At 34.0% G+C, this 20056-nt stretch overlaps 1 protein-coding gene across 1 annotated transcript; it reads right to left on the minus strand.

The window, feature by feature from the left end:
- Window positions 1-1228: 1228 nt before the first annotated feature.
- Window positions 1229-16891, minus strand: tadr (torn and diminished rhabdomeres). The gene is made up of 11 exons (XM_088265563.1): window positions 16759-16891; window positions 13239-13513; window positions 12130-12264; window positions 11060-11217; window positions 10519-10760; window positions 9679-9828; window positions 7958-8104; window positions 6576-6751; window positions 4696-4861; window positions 3725-3892; window positions 1229-2493 (listed from the first exon to the last, which is right to left on the minus strand). Exons 1-11 carry the CDS (start codon window positions 16889-16891, stop codon window positions 2360-2362), a joined length of 1884 nt encoding a protein of 627 aa, XP_088121689.1. The 3' UTR covers window positions 1229-2359.
- Window positions 16892-20056: the final 3165 nt, after the last annotated feature.

Consider the following 20056-nt stretch of genomic DNA (forward strand, 5'->3'; position numbering starts at 1 on the left):
AAAACACACGCACGAGGTGCCTAAAAATAAATATAACAGTGAAAAAATCACGTATATTTATTTCACCCCCCTTGGGAATTGAACCCGGGACCCACAGAACGGCAGCAGAGCGTGCTGACCATTACACTACGGAGGCGGACAAGATAATAATAATATCATATGTTCCAAAAAGATCTAACTCCATTTTTTCAATAGACTTTAAATAGTTCATATCATGCAATAAACTACGAAGGCAACACAGATATACATTTTTAAAATGTATGTATTTTCTTATAAAATTAATCCACACAATTTCAAGTAGAAAAATATGTAATTTCAATCAAATTATGAAATATTTAATAGTGTTTTAAATTACAAAAAACTTGCCTTAACATTTTAAATTCATTAACATTAAATCCTAAATTTTTACTCTTTTAGCAATTTGATAAATATAATTTTATTTATAATTTCTCAATTATTTATTTTTAATTGTAATTGGTAAGCGTGTAATAATGTCTTAGTGGAGCCTAACCTAACCCAGAGTTTGTGAATAAAATTTTGGACACTCAAAATATTGTGAAAAAAATCATATATCGCTCACTCCTTTCAAGAACGTCATAAATCAAAAAACTTGATTTTTCAGGAGAACGTTTTTGAAGTTTAAAAATATAACACAATGTATTAAAAATAAATATCAAGCCACTTATTAAACTTTTTACTGTGCAACAGATCTTTTTAGGTAAAACCTGAAGGTTTTTTTCTCCATTTGAAAAATATTTTGTTTATTTAAAAAAAAAATTAAACGATACCTTTTCTTCAAAATGCAAAAACAACATTTTCTGCCCTGTAGCGGGTAAATATTAAATTAAAAATATGCCTCTTTTGCTGGGATATAGTATATTTTCTGGGCATTCCGAAAACATGCACAACTGAAAATTGACGATTTTTGATTTATAACGTTCTTGAAAGGAGTGAGCGATATGTACAACTTACTGAGAGCATAATAGTTCATTCAATATTTAAATCGAAAAAAATAGCCATTCTTTCTCAAAACACAACAATAACAATTTTACAATGATTAAAGAAAACACTTCGTTTTTTACCACTTGAGTAAAAGTAAAAACTAAGTAGTACTTTACTCAAGTGGTAAAAAACAAAGTGTTTTCTTTAATCATTGTAATATGTCTTACCACAAAGTAAATGCCAAAATAATAAATAAAATAACAATTTTATTGAAGATACATTCTAAAGTACCTACATACACAAAAATTTATATTGTAGGTATTTTACAGAGATTAACCAATTCACGCAAAGAAAATACAAAAGTCTTGGATATTTATAGGATGGAAGGCTAAAGAGGAAGAAGAAAATGATGTTACTTCAATTGTTACATCCACATTTAATTGAAAAGTCACATCTAGTGAGACACCAATGAACCAAATAGCATATTACCTTCCCGTAAAATGGTTAGTTCCTATGAAACATCTATAATATATCTTGATAACAATCCCTTGGGTAATAAATCCCTTATTTGTGTACTTTACTTAGATTTGGACGAATGTAAAATATTATTATTATTCACAAATTCAGTAATTTTAATTTAAGTAATTATATTGCTTGAATATGAATACTGCAGCACCTCACACATTCATTTCGTATGCTTGACGAATTCAGTTTGCAAAGCACACGTTATCACATTTTTTGGGAGCCGGAACGAAGATCAAAATAATGTCCTGGACGAATAGCCGAATGACCAGTATCCAAATGGCTAATAGTTAAATATCCGAATGACGAGTAGCTAAGTGACAAATGTAAGAATGTTACATTTGTAATGTGTAAGAATGCTACTGTCAAATGTAAAATGGTAAGTCATTTTAACATTTTTCTATTGGCCATTCTTACATTTGTCACTTAGTTAAATGACAAATGGCTAATAGAGAAATGTCATAATGACCAGTAGCCAAATGACCAATAGCCAAATGACCCAATGAAAAATCTCCACTACAGTTCATGTTTGCTCAATGGACCAATTTGAAAAAATACAACGGTTTTTTTCTGTTAAGATTCATTTTAGAAGTGAAATACTTCCTTATCTGACATATTGTCAAATGGCTAATGGCCGGATTACATATTGGCTAACGGCCGGTGACATGTTGCCAAATGGCTAGTGGCCGAATGACATATTTCTATGTGGCCAATGGCTGAAGGACATATTGCCAAATAGCTAAAGGCCACCAGCCACATTTGTTGAAAGATCTCTTAATGGCTTAAAGTCTTAATGGCCCGGCGGCCTGTTGATTAGACACTCGTGCGGGGGGAGCTAGTCCATGAGGCTGGTGAGGTCGTCCGCGTAGGAGTCCGTGTCGCTGTCACTCTCCTGTCACCGCGGGATGTACACCGTGTCCAGGTGGGTGAGCCGGGAGGGCCGGGGGCCCAGTAGGGGCACGCGCCCCCGCCGGTGTCTGCGGGGCAACTCTCCGCACAGAGTGGAGCGACGGGCGTACATCACGAAACCTTCAAGTGAATTTAGAATATCTATATTAGCTTTTCTTAAAAAAACTGCAACATTTTGAATCAACAATATGACAATGACTAAAGCCTCCCCTCTATTTTCCATGTTTCCACTGATGAAAAATAAGAAACAGTTCCTATCCCCTCTTCATCCTTCAAAGTCCTAAGGACACAACCCTAAAATTTAGACTTAGCTTCACATATGGTGTTTTAAAATGATGCGGAATGCATCGAAACACGTGTTACAATAGATAAGAATTAGTGGTATTTACCAAGTGAAGTTAGAATCGCAAATGGATGGATATTACCACAAAGTGACTGCAGAATCAATTAATAAAAAGACATTTTTAGTATTTACCTAGCTTTATTATCTATTGAATGATAGATCTTTTAAATAAACTAAATTTTAAATGACTTATGGATAATGAAAACAAATTAATGACCTGCGGTAGAATCCTGGAAATCAAAACTAATTGGGACTGTGGCCTATTTGTGTTTGAAAAAGTTTTTATAAGCCGAGAAATTTGTAGTACAGTACTTGTGTGTTTTCCTTTTGTGTGTAAAGATGGAGACTGACCGGAGCATTTCGTCGTAACATAACGTCGTAACATCGCTCGCGGCGAGCATCACCGAGCATTGGAAACTATGGATGGAGCGCTCGGCTCGGTGTACTGACTGCCTGAATGCTCGCATCGTAACGTGTTACGTTACGACAAAATGCTCCGGTCAGTCTCCATCTTAACAGTTTATACAGTACTTTATGCTTTATTAACTGTTCCATAATTTTCAAACAAAATTTGGTTATGTTTAAGAATTTAAAGTAATAATAAATGTGTTATTCAGTCTTTGTGAATTGTTAACCTGTCCGGGAGTATGGATGTAAATGAACGTCGAAGTCCGTCTGTCAGTTAACTTATGATATAACTTGCATAGCAATGACATCTGTGGATATTTGTGTGTAATTTTGTCATAATTGAAAAATATTTCAAATAGGTGTTTTTTTTTAATTAAATTATTTTGACATAATTTCTATCTTCATAATACATCGATTTAATAAAAATAAAAATTCTTGTTAAAAGAACCCACTCCCCAGCGAAAGCCGGACATCAATTTTTGTACTCCCGGAAAGGTTAAATAGTTTTCTTAAAAATCTTGTTCAGATTTTTGAGGTCCCACTGAATATTGAACTTACTTACAGTTTAAAGTTCTGTCCGTTAACACGGCTTAAGCGTACCTGCGACTGAGAACATGATGAGGGCGGGCCAAGCGTCAGCCACAAGGGGGGCAGATAATACAGAGCACAGCAGGCAGCTGGCCACACAGCTGCCCACACCAGCTCCGCCACCTGCTGCTCCTGCCTTCACGGGCTGCCAGCCACACACCAGTGTACCCCCCACCAACACTGTTACAAAACATATCTGTGTGTTCATTTTAGCCTTGGTTTATTTTTTTTCTTTTTTCAGCCGTAGCACACTACTACGACTACTACTACCATACTGTTTCCCCTCTTAACAAGACCGAGCCACAGTGATGCCTGGGGGATACAACCAATATGTAATAAATACAGTAGTCACCCTGTTTCCCTGCAGGGGTAGGCAGAAAGGATGGAACGCCACACTCTTCTGTACTGACATACACTCCTCGCCTCCTTCACATCCATACATCAAGTCTTTTTCGGCCGACCTCGTTCTACGGCTGTAGCTAATTTGTACATAATAAATATAATACATGCAATAATTGTTATGTAAAATAATAATCTCTTTTTAAGTATATAAAATAAGGATGAACAGATTAGACAAGGAATTATACATTAGCCTGAAGTATTGTAATTATTCTTGCTTTAGTTAGCAAGTGATATGCTCCAGATATCGGTATGGTCTGCGAAACCATTGCCAAGGTTTCGCATTCGGTGAATATTTGACGGTTTCTTTCGTTTCTGGTTGGGGCATAAATATAATATGACAATAACAGCCGGACATTGTCAATACTATTAGTAGAGAGCGGGAGACGCTTATAAGTGTTCTATTTGCTTACTTTTAGTAGAGTGTAACATGCCAAAAAACATTGTACAGTTTGGAATTGAGTTTACGGTTAGTTGTGATTAGTTTACGACCCTAATTAGCATACGAATTAGGGTCGGGGTTGATGAAAAAACCGCCTGACAACAATGTGTTAATTGAATGATTAGGGATCCTGTGATATTACCTGGGATTGCGACATACACAACGTTCGGTTGTGAAATGAAGACACCGAGTGAGAAAAGGAAGCTTGCTGCTACTACGATGATGGCTCCAGCTGTTCCTCTCTTCCCTGACGCTGCAGTAGGTACTCCGATTGAGTCACCACTGGAGTCTGGTATAGATGACACCACCTAGAAAAATGAATTGGTTAATGGGCAAGTATTTTGTAAAGCTGCACTCCTTTTAAATATTAAAACAATACTTACATATGTATTTGATAATTACTCATACATCACAAGAAAACACCTCCCTCAAAGCACACAAATCCCCTTTAACACACTTTATGGAAAAGTACAAAATCCAAAACACTGAAATATGTCAAAAAAACCTGGGACTTGGAGTCAGGTTGTGGTCCCGTAGTTAGTGTCGCGGACTCTTGAGTCAGAGTTTCTGGATTCGAAACCACTCAACCACAATTTAAACTAACTAACCAACTAACTATCATGCCGCTTTCCCGCAGGGGTAGGCAGAGAGAATAGAATGCCACACCACTCGGTCTTTGCAAACATTCTTCGCCTCTTCCACGTTCATGCATCTCCTCATACATACCTGCTAATTGTTACGACTCCTAACCTGACCACTTTCAAGTATTTGGCATACCTGATCGTGCCATGTTTTTCTCAGCCTCTGCACCTCACAAATTTGTTTTACCGTTCTTTCCTCACTCATTCGTTCTACATGTCCAAACCATCTCAACACACCTTTCTTAGTTTTATCGATAATGCTCTACCACAATTTGATACCTATTTCTAATAATGAGCCGCTTGGGCTCATAGAAATAGTATAAAATTGAATTGTTTTTATGAATCATAAAAACACAAATATTTATCTTTAAATTTAAAGTTTAAAAATCTAAAACATACCTCCTTTGGTAAAAATGATTTTGAATATTATGTGATAAAGTTGCACAACCTGCTTCCATTATTCAAAAAGTCATGAAATAATCAAACTTTGTATAAAAGAGCTTCTTATAATTGGATAAAGGAGGTGGGAAAATTTGAAATAGATCAGATCATTCGACCATATCATATTTTATATCAAAACATAGGGAAATTAAAATTCATACAATTTTGTAAAAACTATTTTTTTTTAGATCAGAGCTGCATTTGTTATTTACTATGCTTATTATTTATAAGGTTTATAGACCATTAAGTGAATTTTTGTACTTCCAGCCAAAAAAAAAGTTTTATTTTAATCTGTGTTGGGAAAAAAAGGAATTACCTAGTTTGGGCCAATCAGGAACTTTTCAGCATTAACTCACTACAGGGAGAAAATCACGTAAAACTCCTCAGGAGAAGGTGGACTGTTGACTGTCGTCAACAGGCCCTCCGTTCCACTTGAAGAGGGTTCGGCATTTTGTGTCCTAGCTTGAGTTATAGTACCAATGCCCTTCACTACTTTTATCATATTTATGTTTGTTATAATGAAGGCACATTATTGTAATTTATAATTATGCATATCGTAGTCATACAAGAGAAAATGACCAAGTGCATTGTTTTACAAAAACGTGATCATTGACTATTTCATATCTTACTAGCAAAATATTGCCCTGAAAAAATCCAAAAGGATTTTAATCTTGGAAGAATAATATATTGACTTGTTAAAAATGACTAGCTGCATTAGTGTTTATTTTCTTGCCGAGTAAAAGTGACTTGAATGGCCCTCCTGAACATTTTACGTTTTGGTAGTTGATCACTTTCTCCTGTATGACTACAATATGACGAAGAAAATTTTTTAATTAAATAAATATACGTATTTGTGGAGCCCATAGGCTATTGCATTCTTTTACTGCTCTTAAGGGTATGTACGGGAGTAAAATTTATCAAAACATTGAAGATTTGTTACCGTGATTCGGTCCTTGTATTCCTTGACTACAGCATCTATATCAGTCGAAGATTCTCCATCGCTGGAGGCAGGTGCCGGAGAGTGGTCAGACGCTTCGGAATGTTCGCATTCCTCGACTCCCGGCGGAGCTGATGCATACTCATCCAGCAACAAGCACTCCCGTTCTTCCTCTCCAGCTAAACAAGAGAGAGATAAAATAAGAAGACAAGGTGATCAGGTGCGCTTCAGGTATTAGTCCAGGGTTATATTAAATTAATATAAGAGTGAATAAACAATTATATTTATTTTGACCTCCTGAAAATCGAACTTGGGACCTCCAGTAAGGTAGCCGAGAGCTAGCCAGTGCCAGGTAGTAAGCCCTGGAAAGCTCAGACTTCCATCGTCAGACATACTATATACATATCGCTCACTCCTTTTAAGAACGTCATAAATAAAAAAAAACTGATTTTTAGGAGAACGTTTTTAAAGTTTAAAAATATAACAATGTATTTTTAAAAAATCAAGCCACTTATTGAACTTTTTACTGTGCAACAGAACTTTTTAGGTAAAAACTGAAGGTTTTTTCATCATTTGAAAAATATTTAATATATTTTAAAAAATTATTAAACAATACCTTTTCTTCAAAATGTAAAAACATTTTCTGCCCTGTAGCGGGTATTTATTAAGTTAAAAATATGCCGTTTTTGCTGGGATATAGTACATTTTCTGGGCATTCCGAAAACATGTACAACTGAAAAATGATGATTTTTGATTTATGACGTTCTTGAAAGGAGTGAGCGATATATCAAATATCTTTGATATAAATATAATAGAACGCATACCTCTTTTGGTCAAAAGATCTTTGATTATTATGCAATAAAGTTGTACAACTTGTAACCGCTATCTATAAATTCATTTAAAATATAAACATAATACAAAATTACTATTCATAAGTGAATAAAGGAATTGGGCAGGTATGAAATAGATCATTTGGCCATATCGTATTTGATTTTCTTATGTTATAATTTTATGAATAAATATTGTTAAATGTGTGAGGGGTCATTTTCTATATTTTTATTTTTAACTTTGCTTTTGTAAAAATGAAGAAATAAATATATTATTTTATTTTATTGGAAGGAAAAACAAGAGTTACAATATATGATAAATCAGAAAACAAAAAAAAATCATGAGTACCAATTACAGTTCTTCAGTGCAGTATGCATAAGAAAAGTCTTTATATAAGAAGAGACATGAGACAAGGATGGGATAAAGAGAAAAGGAGATGACAGTGATAGGAAAAGAAGAAAAGGAAAGGTCTGGGAATAGAATTACCCTTTTAGGTTTATAAGATTTCGAACAATTTAGCTTATCATATAACATCATAATATAATCTAATAACTTACTTTTTCGAAACCCATTTGGATCCAAAGGAACTGGATTTCTGACCGACTTTGGCAGGAACCACATTCCGGCAATGAGTCGTGCTGTTCTCGATGGTCTTTCTGCTGCAGTTCTCTCCTGAGAACCTGCCAACCTCTTATACATCACGTCTGTCAAAATAAACATAAGCAAATTTAACATTCAATGCAAGACCACAATGAGACATCAAGATTTTATTCAGTTTGGTAGTTATAGTGTCAGTTTGCTAATCCGAACGCTCCAAAATCAGAAACGTACTGTAATCTGAACAATTTTGTGGCCCTACTTTTTTCCAAGATGACTATAGATAGTGTTCAAATGATGATGTTCACAAAAAGGGGCTCCAGAATCAAGAAGTTGTGAGTAATAAGGATATTAACAGGCACACGCCATCATACAAGAACATCGTACATACATTTACAAACAAACTTTGACTCTTCCAAGTTCATACGTCTTTTTATACATTCATTTCATTAATTCAAACCCTTATCCGCACCCCAATGGTGCATAGGGCACTGCATCATATAAACGCAGTGTTATCTTAATCGTAACCATATGAAGGAAAGGTGATCAGCCCTCCGCTTCAGGTACCAGTCCAGGGTAATAATCAATAAATATAACAGTGTTAAAATTACATATATTTATTTGACCCCCCCTGGGAATAAACCTGGGACCTCTAGAACGGTAGCCGAGCGTGCTGACCATTACACTACGGAGGCGGACAAAAAATATATACATACCCGCCGAATATTCCGACACCTGACCTGACCACTTTCAAGTATTTGAAATTTTTTATCATGCCAAACACACTTGAATCCTGCATACTGCCAGTGTATACATATGCACTAGCGACTATGGCTCTGACAAATAGAAACACAGAGGAAAAACTCAAATGCACACAGTGATCCATGGTAAGATCCATGCTTGGTTTAAGCCTGAGAGATAAAATATGAAATAAAGAAATTCGTAACAGAACCAGAAGAGCGTGTATCGTGAATCGCGTAGCAAGACTCGAGTGGCAATGGGCAGGACATGTTGCAAGACAAGACAAGGTGGAACCTTAAAATATTGAGATGGAGACCTTGGGAGAATAAAAGAGGGGCTGGAAGACCTCAAAAAGATGGTCTAATGACAAAGCCTCTATAGGGGGTAGAAATTGACTGCAAGCACCAGCAGAAAGAAATAAAAGGGAGGATACGGAAGAGGCCTATATCCAGCATTGGAGAACAGAAGGCTATAGAAGAAGTAGAAAATATACTTACATAACCAAAATTTAACATTAACAAAACATTTTTTTTATATAAGGGTACGTACCTACATCCCCCATTTGTATGTGTATGGGAGACAACAGTCTCCCATCCAATTTATGGGAGACTGTTGTTTCCCATAAATTGTTGCCGCACATGTTTGTTAAAACTGCCACTTAGAATTGTATAGCTACATAAGGACCGTAGTCCATTTGATCTTCACATTTGTTTGATAATGCCCTAACAAGGCGAAACAATTGTCACAATATAAGTTTTTAATGTGTTTTTGTTAATAAAATATAACTTAGTAGACTCAAAAAATCTGTTTGATTTAAAATCAATACATAAATTAACAAAACATAACCAAAATTTCCCATATCAATCAATCAATCCACATCAATCTTTCCATATATCGTTTGCATACCATAGAAGCTATTTTTTTATTTTAAATTTAGTACCTGCTGGTTCTTCTTCTTCGATTTCTGGCTGAGCGCGGAGATGGAGTAGCGTTGCTGCCTCGAGGATCCACACCAACATCTGACCAGCGCTGGTCAGCTTCACCAGATGTATCATGGGACAGGCAAACGCCAAGATAGCCGACAAACTACCTGAATAAAGAAATTAGGCAAGATATTGGTATTAATTGAACCAGTTTAGTGCTGAGATTTTTTCGCACCATATACTAGTATGGTGGTTTTTTATAAGGTGCGTACAAAAACAACAATTCTCCTTCTCCCTCTTATTCCTCATTATTGAAGGTTGTGACCCTTGTTGAAGTAATGACTCTTCTCCAGTTATCCTGCACTGCACATATAGCGCTCCAACTACCGAGGTGCCTGCTGCTGCCTTAACTTGATCGGTCCAACGTGTGGGGATCTTTCTCTCCCTCTCTTCCCCTCCAGGCTACCAATCACAACCAGTCATTCCAAGTTGTCCTAAGTTGTCCTCAAAAACAACATATTGATTCTCTTATATTTCTTTCTAGTAGTGGTGGAAAACATATGAAACTACTCTAATAATATTTTTACCAAGCAAAAACTCTTTCATTTGTATGTGAGGTCAAAATCTTGGATTATATTGAGATACTCGAGAAACGCTAGGAAATACCATTTTCATTTTTATTTTTAGCTTATAATTTGACTAATTAATTTATTTACAACAATTTGAGTGTGTCCAAATACTTGATTATTAAAAAATCTGGATTATCATTCTATTATTATAATTTAATCGTCACTACCCACTGCTATGTGCAGACAGACACGGAAGGCATTTACAGAAAGTGTTCAATATATATTTACCAGCACTAAACACAGCAAGAACTGCGCTGCCTGTGGTGGGGCTCTCGTAGGTCAGCACCCTCGTGAGCACCTTCCAGTTGGGGCCCGCCATGACCACCATGAGCCCCACGGCATGCGGGAGCACCTCTGTCATGGCCAGCGCCAGCCCCACCACTGTGAACGAGGCCATGGCCGGGCTGGCCCAGTCGGGCGGGTGCGTCTCGAACATCTGCACCAAGGGCACTGCAGAGTCGCTGTACTCCCTGTTATCAAAATTGCACATCATTTTTTAAATCTCAACAAAGATGAAGAAGAATACGGAAGTCTGGGTATTTACAGGGCTAATGATCTATCATAACCCGACAGAGAACTGTGGAAGTCCAATACTGTTCAATACTTTGTTCAATACTGAACACAATTCTCAGTATATTTAGTTCGAATGTGAATGTTTTTTAAAATTTCTAATTTTTAAATAAAATACAATAAAACGTCTAATTTCATTTGTAAGGCTTTTAATTTGGTTTGTTCCAATTCAATCAATATAATTTTTTGTATATTTTACCTGTATGGCACGAGAAAAGTGAACACTGTAGCAATGGCCGTCATGCATATCAGGGGTAATAAGAGTAGACCAGTGCATTTTAGTTTCTTCAGAGCTGTTCCTGTTAGGGGAAGAATAGCGGGAAAGGCATAACTACAGCACCCTGCCCAAAGTATCAGCTGAAAATAAAAATAAAATCATTAAAAATTCCTGAAAATTTATCACAAATCAGCAAATTATGTTTTCAGTTGAATTTTTGATTAAAAATCCCCCTTTAGGGACAGTTCTTCAACTTTTTATTAAACTTCATTAAATGGAGTATGGATGAGTAAAGTTAACCATAAACTTCTTGTAAAATAAACATAGTCAACTAGCATATGACACATACAATATTTTGAGTGTGTCCAGATCTTTGTTCACAAATCTGGGTTTGTCCACTTAAGAATTATTTGTATTGAAATCTTAACATGGATGTAGAAAAATATGGAAATGTAAGTATTTACAGGGCTTGCGACCATCCCTACATTTCAAAACAAGGGTCTCCGTTCAATAAAAAGCTTACTAAAATCAATCATAGATGCTGCTGCGAACTCGCACACGAAGCAACGTCTGAATTATATGATAAACGTCAAATGAAAGTCCCAATTTTTTTTAGTCATGTTATTTTCAATCATGGGTAGAATGGTGGATATTACACCAGTATGAGATGATCACTTAAAATAAGTTTTTTTACCCTTATCTGCACTGGATGGTGCATAGGGCACTGCATAATATAAACGCAGTGTTATCTTGATCGTTAACACATGAAGCAAAGGTGATCAGCCCTCCGATTCAGGTACCAGTCCAGGGTAACATTAAATAAATATTAGAGTGAAAAATCTTTTACATTCATTTGACCCTCCACTGGGAATAGAACCCGGGACCTCCAGTACAGTAGCCGAGCGTGCTGATCATTAAACTACGGCGGCGGACAAAATAAGTAAGTTTTCTATAATAAGTAAGCCATATACCCAGACTTCCATGATCTTCTTCTACTATGGTGAGATGTGATGCATGATGATTCTGATATGAAGAGAGACTTGTATACTCACTCCATTCCAGCCATTGGGCAGCAAGCTTTGTTCTTGCCAGTTTGCGATGTCCGCCTCTGAACATCCCACAGCCACAAAAAAGATCACCGCAGACACCACGGAACTTACTAAAATTGCAGTAAATGTTGTGTTATTCTGAAATAATAAATAAATAAATATAAAAATATAAATAAGTAATATAATTAATATATAAACTTTGTTTTAATATCAATATAAATATTTTATTATAACTTAATTTTAATGTCTACTGGTTTTAAAGACAATCGCTACTTTTTCAAGACTGATTAATACTATTTTTTTAGTTGTAACCCCAACTACACATATATATATATATATATATATATATATATATATATATATATATATATATATATATATATATATATATATATATATATATATATATATATATATATATATATATATATATATATATATATATATATATATATATATATATATATATATATATATATATATATATATATATATATATATATATATATATATATATATATATATATATATATATATATATATATATATATATATATATATATATATATATATATATATATATATATATATATATATATATATATATATATATATATATATATATATATATATATATATATATATATATATATATATATATATATATATATATATATATATATATATATATATATATATATATATATATATATATATATATATATATATATATATTTATATATATGTATCGAGGTACCCAACGTTCATTGGCATACAAGGTTATGCACAAAATTAACAAGTTTGGAAAGCTTTTAATTAACAAAGCCAATTCTGAAACGTAATTTGAAAATATAAAGACATGTACGAATGAACATTAGGTAGTAAACTAACCTTTTCATTACTTTTTTCAGACAATGTTATTTCCGTACTGTTGGGTTATACAGAATCCCAACTCATTCCTAAATTATTGGTAAAAATATGTATGGAAAATACTGAATAAGATAACAATCTTTGTTTACGGTACTGCGTTGTGCTGTTGTTGTCTTTCAGTGTCGTGGTTAGAAGAAGAAGGATGTTAGAAAGGAGTCTCGTCAGTCGGGTGTGGTTCTCACCTCCAGGCCGAGCATGAACATGACGCAGAGCACGGTCAGCGCGGCCACCGCGAGCGGGTCGGGCCAGGGCTCCGAGGGCGGCGCGGGCAGCTCGCCGAACAGCCAGCGGCGCGCGCGGCCGCCGCTCAGCGCGTCCAGCGTGCCGGCCAGCGCGCGCGCCGCGCCCGCCAGTGCACCCAGCTGCGCCAGCAGGCGGCTCCACGAGCGGCAGAAGCGCCCCGCGCCGCGCCCCGCCGACGCCGGCTCCAGGACCTGCAGACAGCGGCTGCAGTGCGCTGGAACGTGATGCCTTACTGTGACTGCTGACCCTTACTGATACAAGGTTAGACTTATCCTTAATTATGTGAAGATAAGGTGCAGTAGGCTGGAACGTGACGCCTTACTGTGACTACTGACCCTTGCTGATACACTGATTGATTGAAATTATATGAAAGTAAGATACAGTTGGCAGTATCAAGGGCTTATAGTCTAGTATCCAGCCCGGGATCCAGTTAGTTCATAAGGAACTCTCACGAGAAGTGGTATCATACATGATAAAAGTAGTGAAACACATTGTACCGTGAACCAAGCTAGGACACATAATGGATTCTTTATTATGTAAAGCATGGGTCGGCAACCTGCGGCCCGCGGGCCGCATGCGGCCCGCGAGACATCTTGGTGCGGCCCGCGAGATTCTCGCCGCAACGCACATGACGGATGATATTATACACAATCGAGTGAAAGGAAGCGAGAAAGGGAGCGAAGGGAATCTCATTGATTTTATTAAATACAATAAATGTCGTTAAAATATACACTTAGCGTTTTATTTTTAAAACTAAAATATTTGTACATAAATATTGTATGTATACCTACTGCAAGTGCGGCCCGCACTGATCCCCATGAAAAATATTTGGCCCTTTTACAACAAAAGGTTGCCGACCCATGATGTAAAGTAACTTTTATGATTTCCAGTAGTAATCATGTCTTTAAGAACAGTGTCCGTCGATGGTTGCTTCTCGTTGGAAGAGACAAGGTAGAAAGTGAATTAATTAAAGTCCAGGTGTAATTATTTTATTGTAAAACCTTTATACTGTAACTTGTTATTGTATCTATTGTATGTAATGTAAATAATCTAATAATAAAAAATTAAAAAATAATAATTATAAAAAATTGTTTTAACATGTAAGTATTTCAGCTCAACACAGGCCATGCCTAAAGAGCCGTAATACATTTAGTAAAAAAATATATGTATCTATGAAAAAAATAAATAAAATATAAAAAAGGCAAGATGCAGTAGGCTGAACGTGACACGTTAAAACTGTGACTGCTGACCTTTACTGATACACTGTTAGACTGATCTTAAATTATATGAAGGTAGGGTACAGTAAGCTGGAACGTGACGCCTTACTGTGACTGCTGACTCTTACTGATACAAGGTTAGACTGATCCTTAATTACATGAAGGCAAGGTGTAGTACACTCCAGCATCCAGTATCAAGGGCTCATAGTCTAGTATCCAGCCCGGGTGTTGACCTATCGTGTTAGTTCATAAGGAACTCTCACAATAGGTTACATACAGGATAAAAACTATGAAGTAAACCAAACTAGGACACATAATGGATATTTGATTACATAAAGGCAAGGTACAGTTGGCTAGAACGTGGCACATTATGATTGTAGCAGCTGACCCTTACTGATATACTATTAGACTGATCCTTTATTATTTGAAGGCAAGATGCAGTACACCCAGCATGCAGAATCAAGGGTTCATAGTCCAGTATCCAGCTGGAGGCGCGTTGCAGGAGCCTGAGTACCTATCATATTAGATCATAATGAGAGGTGGTTTCATACATGATAAAAGTAATGAAACACATTGTCCCATAAACCAAGCTAGGACACAAAATGGATCCGTGATTGTATGAAGGCAAAATGCTGTACGCTGGAACATAACGCCTTACTGTGACTACTGACCCTTACTGATACACTGATAGATTGAAATTACATGAACGTAAAATGCAGTAGGTTGGAATATGGACGCGTTACAACTGTGACTACTGACCCTTACTGATACACCGTTAGATGATCCTTAATTATATGAAGGCAAGGTGCAGTAGGCTGGAACGTGAAGCATTACAACTGTGACTACTGACCCTTACTGATACACTGTTAGAATGATCCTTACAACATTTTGAGTGTGTCCAAATACTTGTTCACAAAATCTGGATTATCTCCAATTACAGGAGTTATTTTCATATTATTTTTTGTCATTTCATCAAAGATGAAGAAGAATATGGAAGTCTGGGCATTTACGGGGCTTACGACCGTCATAGGCTGGTTTGAGTGATCACTTTACACACGTGTAACATTCACCAATTCTACCCATTATTGACAACCACACTACTCGAATTCTTCGAAGTTCTATATATATGAACCAATTTAGAAACTTTGTTCTTGAATCACTAGAACTTCACTAGAGACATCTATTGGTGAGATGTAAAGAAGCTTTTTTATTAAGCAGAAACTCTTATATTAGTATGTGAGATCCGAATCCCGGATTATAATCACACACATGAGAAACGCCAGAAAATACCATTTTCATTTTTATTATTAAGCTTATAATTTGACCAGATAATTTATTTACAACATTTTGAGTGTGTCCAAATACTTGTTCACAAAATCTGGATTATCTCCAATTACAGGAGTTATTTTCATATTATTTTTTGACATTTCATCAAAGATGAAGAAGAATATGGAAGTCTGGGCATTTACGGGGCTTACGACCGTCATAGGCTGGTTTGAGTGATCACTTTACACACGTGTAACATTCACCAATTCTACCCATTATTGACAACCACACTACTCGAATTCTTCGAAGTTCTATATATATGAACCAATTTAGAAACTTTGTTCTTGAATCACTAGAACTTCACTAGAGACATCTATTGGTGAGATGTAAAGAAGCTTTTTTATTAAGCAGAAACTCTTATATTAGTATGTGAGATCCGAATCCCGGATTATAATCACACACATGAGAAACGCCAGAAAATACCATTTTCATTTTTATTATTAAGCTTATAATTTGACCAGATAATTTATTTACAACATTTTGAGTGTGTCCAAATACTTGTTCACAAAATCTGGATTATCTCCAATTACAGGAGTTATTTTCATATTATTTTTTGACATTTCATCAAAGATGAAGAAGAATATGGAAGTCTGGGCATTTACGGGGCTTACGACCAATAAAGGTTGTCAATAATGGGTAGAATTGGTGAATGTTACACGTGTGTAAAGTGATCACTCAAACCAGCCTATGACGGTCGTAAGCCCCGTAAATGCCCAGACTTCCATATTCTTCTTCATCTTTGATGAAATGTCAAAAAATAATAGAATGATCATTAATTATATGAAGGCAAGGTGCAGTAGGCTGGAACGTGAAGCGTTACAAGCGTTAAGCGCTCTCCTTTTTACATCCTCATCAATCTATCCATCTCTAGAAAATGTACCTCTGCCAAAAGGTATCCTAGTTTTAGGGGTTGTACCTGCTATGGCAGCAGTCAGAGCGGCCAGGGGTAGCGAAGGGAGGAGCCCCTTGCCTGCTCCGGCGGCCCCCAGAGCTCCGAGCCACATGCAGCCAATGGCCAGCCGCGAGGGCCACTCGCAGTTGACAGACATAGCCGCTCTAGATTTTACACCTTAAAAAATACATTGTGTAATTATGTTTATATGTTGTATGTATGTGTGTGAGTATATGTTTATATAAAATATACATATTTAAAATAATTCCAATTATGCGAACTCGATTATACGAATCGCTTTCAGAATTTCAGAAACATATGTCGCTCACTCCTTTCAAGAATGTCATAAATCAAAAAACTAGATTTTTCAGGAGAACGTTTTTAAAGTTTAAAAATATAATACAATGTATTAAAAATAAATATCAAGCCACTAATTGAACTTTTACTGTGCAACAGATCTTTTTAGGTAAAACCTGAAGGTTTCTTTCTCCATTTGAAAGATACTTAGTATATTAAAAAAAATAATAAACTATACCTCTTCTTCAAAATGCAAAAACAACACTTTCTGTCCTGTAGCGGGTAAATATTGAGTTAAAAATATGCCTCTTTTGCTGGGATATAGTACATTTTCTGGGCATTCCGAAAACATGCACAACTGAAAATTGTCGATTTTTTATTTATGACGTTCTTGAAAGGAGTGAGCGATGTACTGCGATTCGATAAAAGCACTTGTATGCAAATATCGCACTCATACATACAGTGACAAGTAACAAAGTGCTTTTTTTTACAAAAATGTGATCATTGACTATTTGATATCTTACTAGCTGAATATCTCCTGTACGACTACGATATGTAAAAAAAAAATGTAAAAAAACAGGTTTTTTAAAAATAATTTCAATATAAATTAATTGTTTTACCAACAAACATAGCTAATAAGTGTTAGTCCCTCTCCCCAAGCACAAGAGCTCAGTCTCTTTATTGGAGAGTACTGCGTTTTTAATTTTAAGATATTTTTTTTTTAAATAAAAAAAGGAACATTCTTCTTATCATTCATTGTTCACTTTGTGTAATACCATTTTTTAAACACCTTTTGTACAAATGTAAGACCGTAACAATTTAACTTTAGTCTACATTTGACCTGATGATGGAATGATTATTTCGAAACCGGCTCTTGTGGTTGGAGAGGGACATGCACCCTATATTTATTTATTGTAATTAATTAAAAATATAGTACACTTTTTTCTTTGTATATTTTGTAATATTTTGTATTTTTTTGGTATCCGTTATTAAAATATTTGTAATGTGTGAGTTTGATGATAACCGACACATAGTCGTACATACATCGGTGACAGAGTAAACGTGAATAGAAAAAAACTCACCTCAGAAAATACAGATGAAAATTTTTATGCGTATCTATTACTACTCAATTACTGCATTTCCGTTACATAACTTCACATCGCAATGCACTTTTTCTACATAAATTAAAACCGGTGTATTCCTTCAAAATAATGTTATATAATACGACATTTTTATGTACGTGTAGGGTTGTAAATATCACAACTTGTGGTACAATATTACTAAGTAAAATAGCACAGTTTTACTTCAGTTAGCAAAAATAATTTAATGTTAAAATTGCTTTCACAAATCAATATTTATTTAGAGGTTAAATTTAAAGGTTTAAATTTACGCACGGTTTTATTAAAGGTTAAATTAAATGGTTTAAATTTACGCACGTTTTTATTAAAGGTTAAATTTAAAGGTTTAAATTTACGCACGGTTTTTAAAAGGTTAAATTTAAAGGTTTAAATTTACGCAAGTTTTTTAATGTTAAATTTAAAGGTTAAAATTTACGCACTTATTCGATAATTTTATCAACACTTCACTACACTTTTCTGTCTGACATTTAATTAACGTCAAATGATAACAAATCGTGGATGCGTTTTTTAAGGTTAAAGAATATTTTAAGAGGTTGATACTCTAGCCACTTTGTTCCTTGTCATATTGCGTACAGTATTACGAGGAAATAATCGATATTTTCATGTTTTTCTTCGTAAATTATTGAGTACTGGGCCGACTCCTGTTGTTAGGCAACCCGAAGCGCTCGAAGCGAGCTCGGGGTAGGAAAACAATGGCGACTGACGTGAAAATCGAGTTTGCGCACTTCGCTTGTTTCAATTCGAATTTTAGTCGCTTAGTATAATTGGGTTTGTTTTTTTTTAATGCCTGTAAGTATATGGTAAGCAGTATATTTACTGGGTAATTAAGGAAGTCGCTCGGTTTGATGGCCAGTCGTCAAAAATACAATCAAACGTATTTTTAACAACAAAATTAATATATTCTTACTCGCCTAAACTTGAAAATGGACTTACATTTCATTTAATAAAAAAAAAGTATATATTTATATATATATATATATATATATATATATATATATATATATATATATATATATATATATATATATATATATATATATATATATATATATATATATATATATATATATATATAAATATATATATATATATATATATATATATATATATATATATATATATATATATATATATATATATATATATATATATATATATATATATATATATATATATATATATATATATATATATATATATATATATACATATATATAATATATATATATATATATATATATATATATATATATATATATATATATATATATATATATATATATATATATATATATATATATATATATATATATATATATATATATATATATACATATATATATATATATATAAATATATATATATATATATATATATATATATATATATATATATATATATATATATATATATATATATATATATATATATATATATATATATATATATATATATATATATATATATATATATATATATATATATATATATATATATATATATATATATATATATATATATATATATATATATATACATATATATTTATATATATATATATATATATATATATATATATATATATATATATATATATATATATATATATATATATATATATATATATATATATATATATATATATATATATATATATATAAATATATATATATATTTATATATATATATATATATATATATATATATATATATATATATATATATATGCATTTTATTCATTTTTAAATGATTTGATTCCTCTAATTATCAGTATTTCAAATACTTGAATGTGATCAGGTTACGAGTCGGAATAATCTGCGGTAACGTATGAGGAGATGCCTGAATGCGGAAGGGGTAAAGGTTGTTTGCAACGACAGATTGCTATA

This window comes from Brachycentrus maculatus, unplaced genomic scaffold, assembly GCF_059751285.1.
Source record: "Brachycentrus maculatus isolate JH-2025_06_01 unplaced genomic scaffold, ASM5975128v1 h1tg000251l, whole genome shotgun sequence".
Classification (NCBI taxonomy): domain Eukaryota; kingdom Metazoa; phylum Arthropoda; class Insecta; order Trichoptera; family Brachycentridae; genus Brachycentrus; species Brachycentrus maculatus.

Bases quoted from the DNA above. Each gene is read 5' to 3' on its own strand.
- tadr (XM_088265563.1), bottom strand. From the start codon at position 16,891: ATGTCTGTCAACTGCGAGTGGCCCTCGCGGCTGGCCATTGGCTGCATG. The intron at 12,265-13,238 runs GTGAGAACCACA...TTATTATTTCAG, and splicing joins TGTTCATGCTCGGCCTGGAG to AATAACACAACATTTACTGC. The intron at 10,761-11,059 runs GTAAAATATACA...TTTTGATAACAG, and splicing joins ACTTTTCTCGTGCCATACAG to GGAGTACAGCGACTCTGCAG.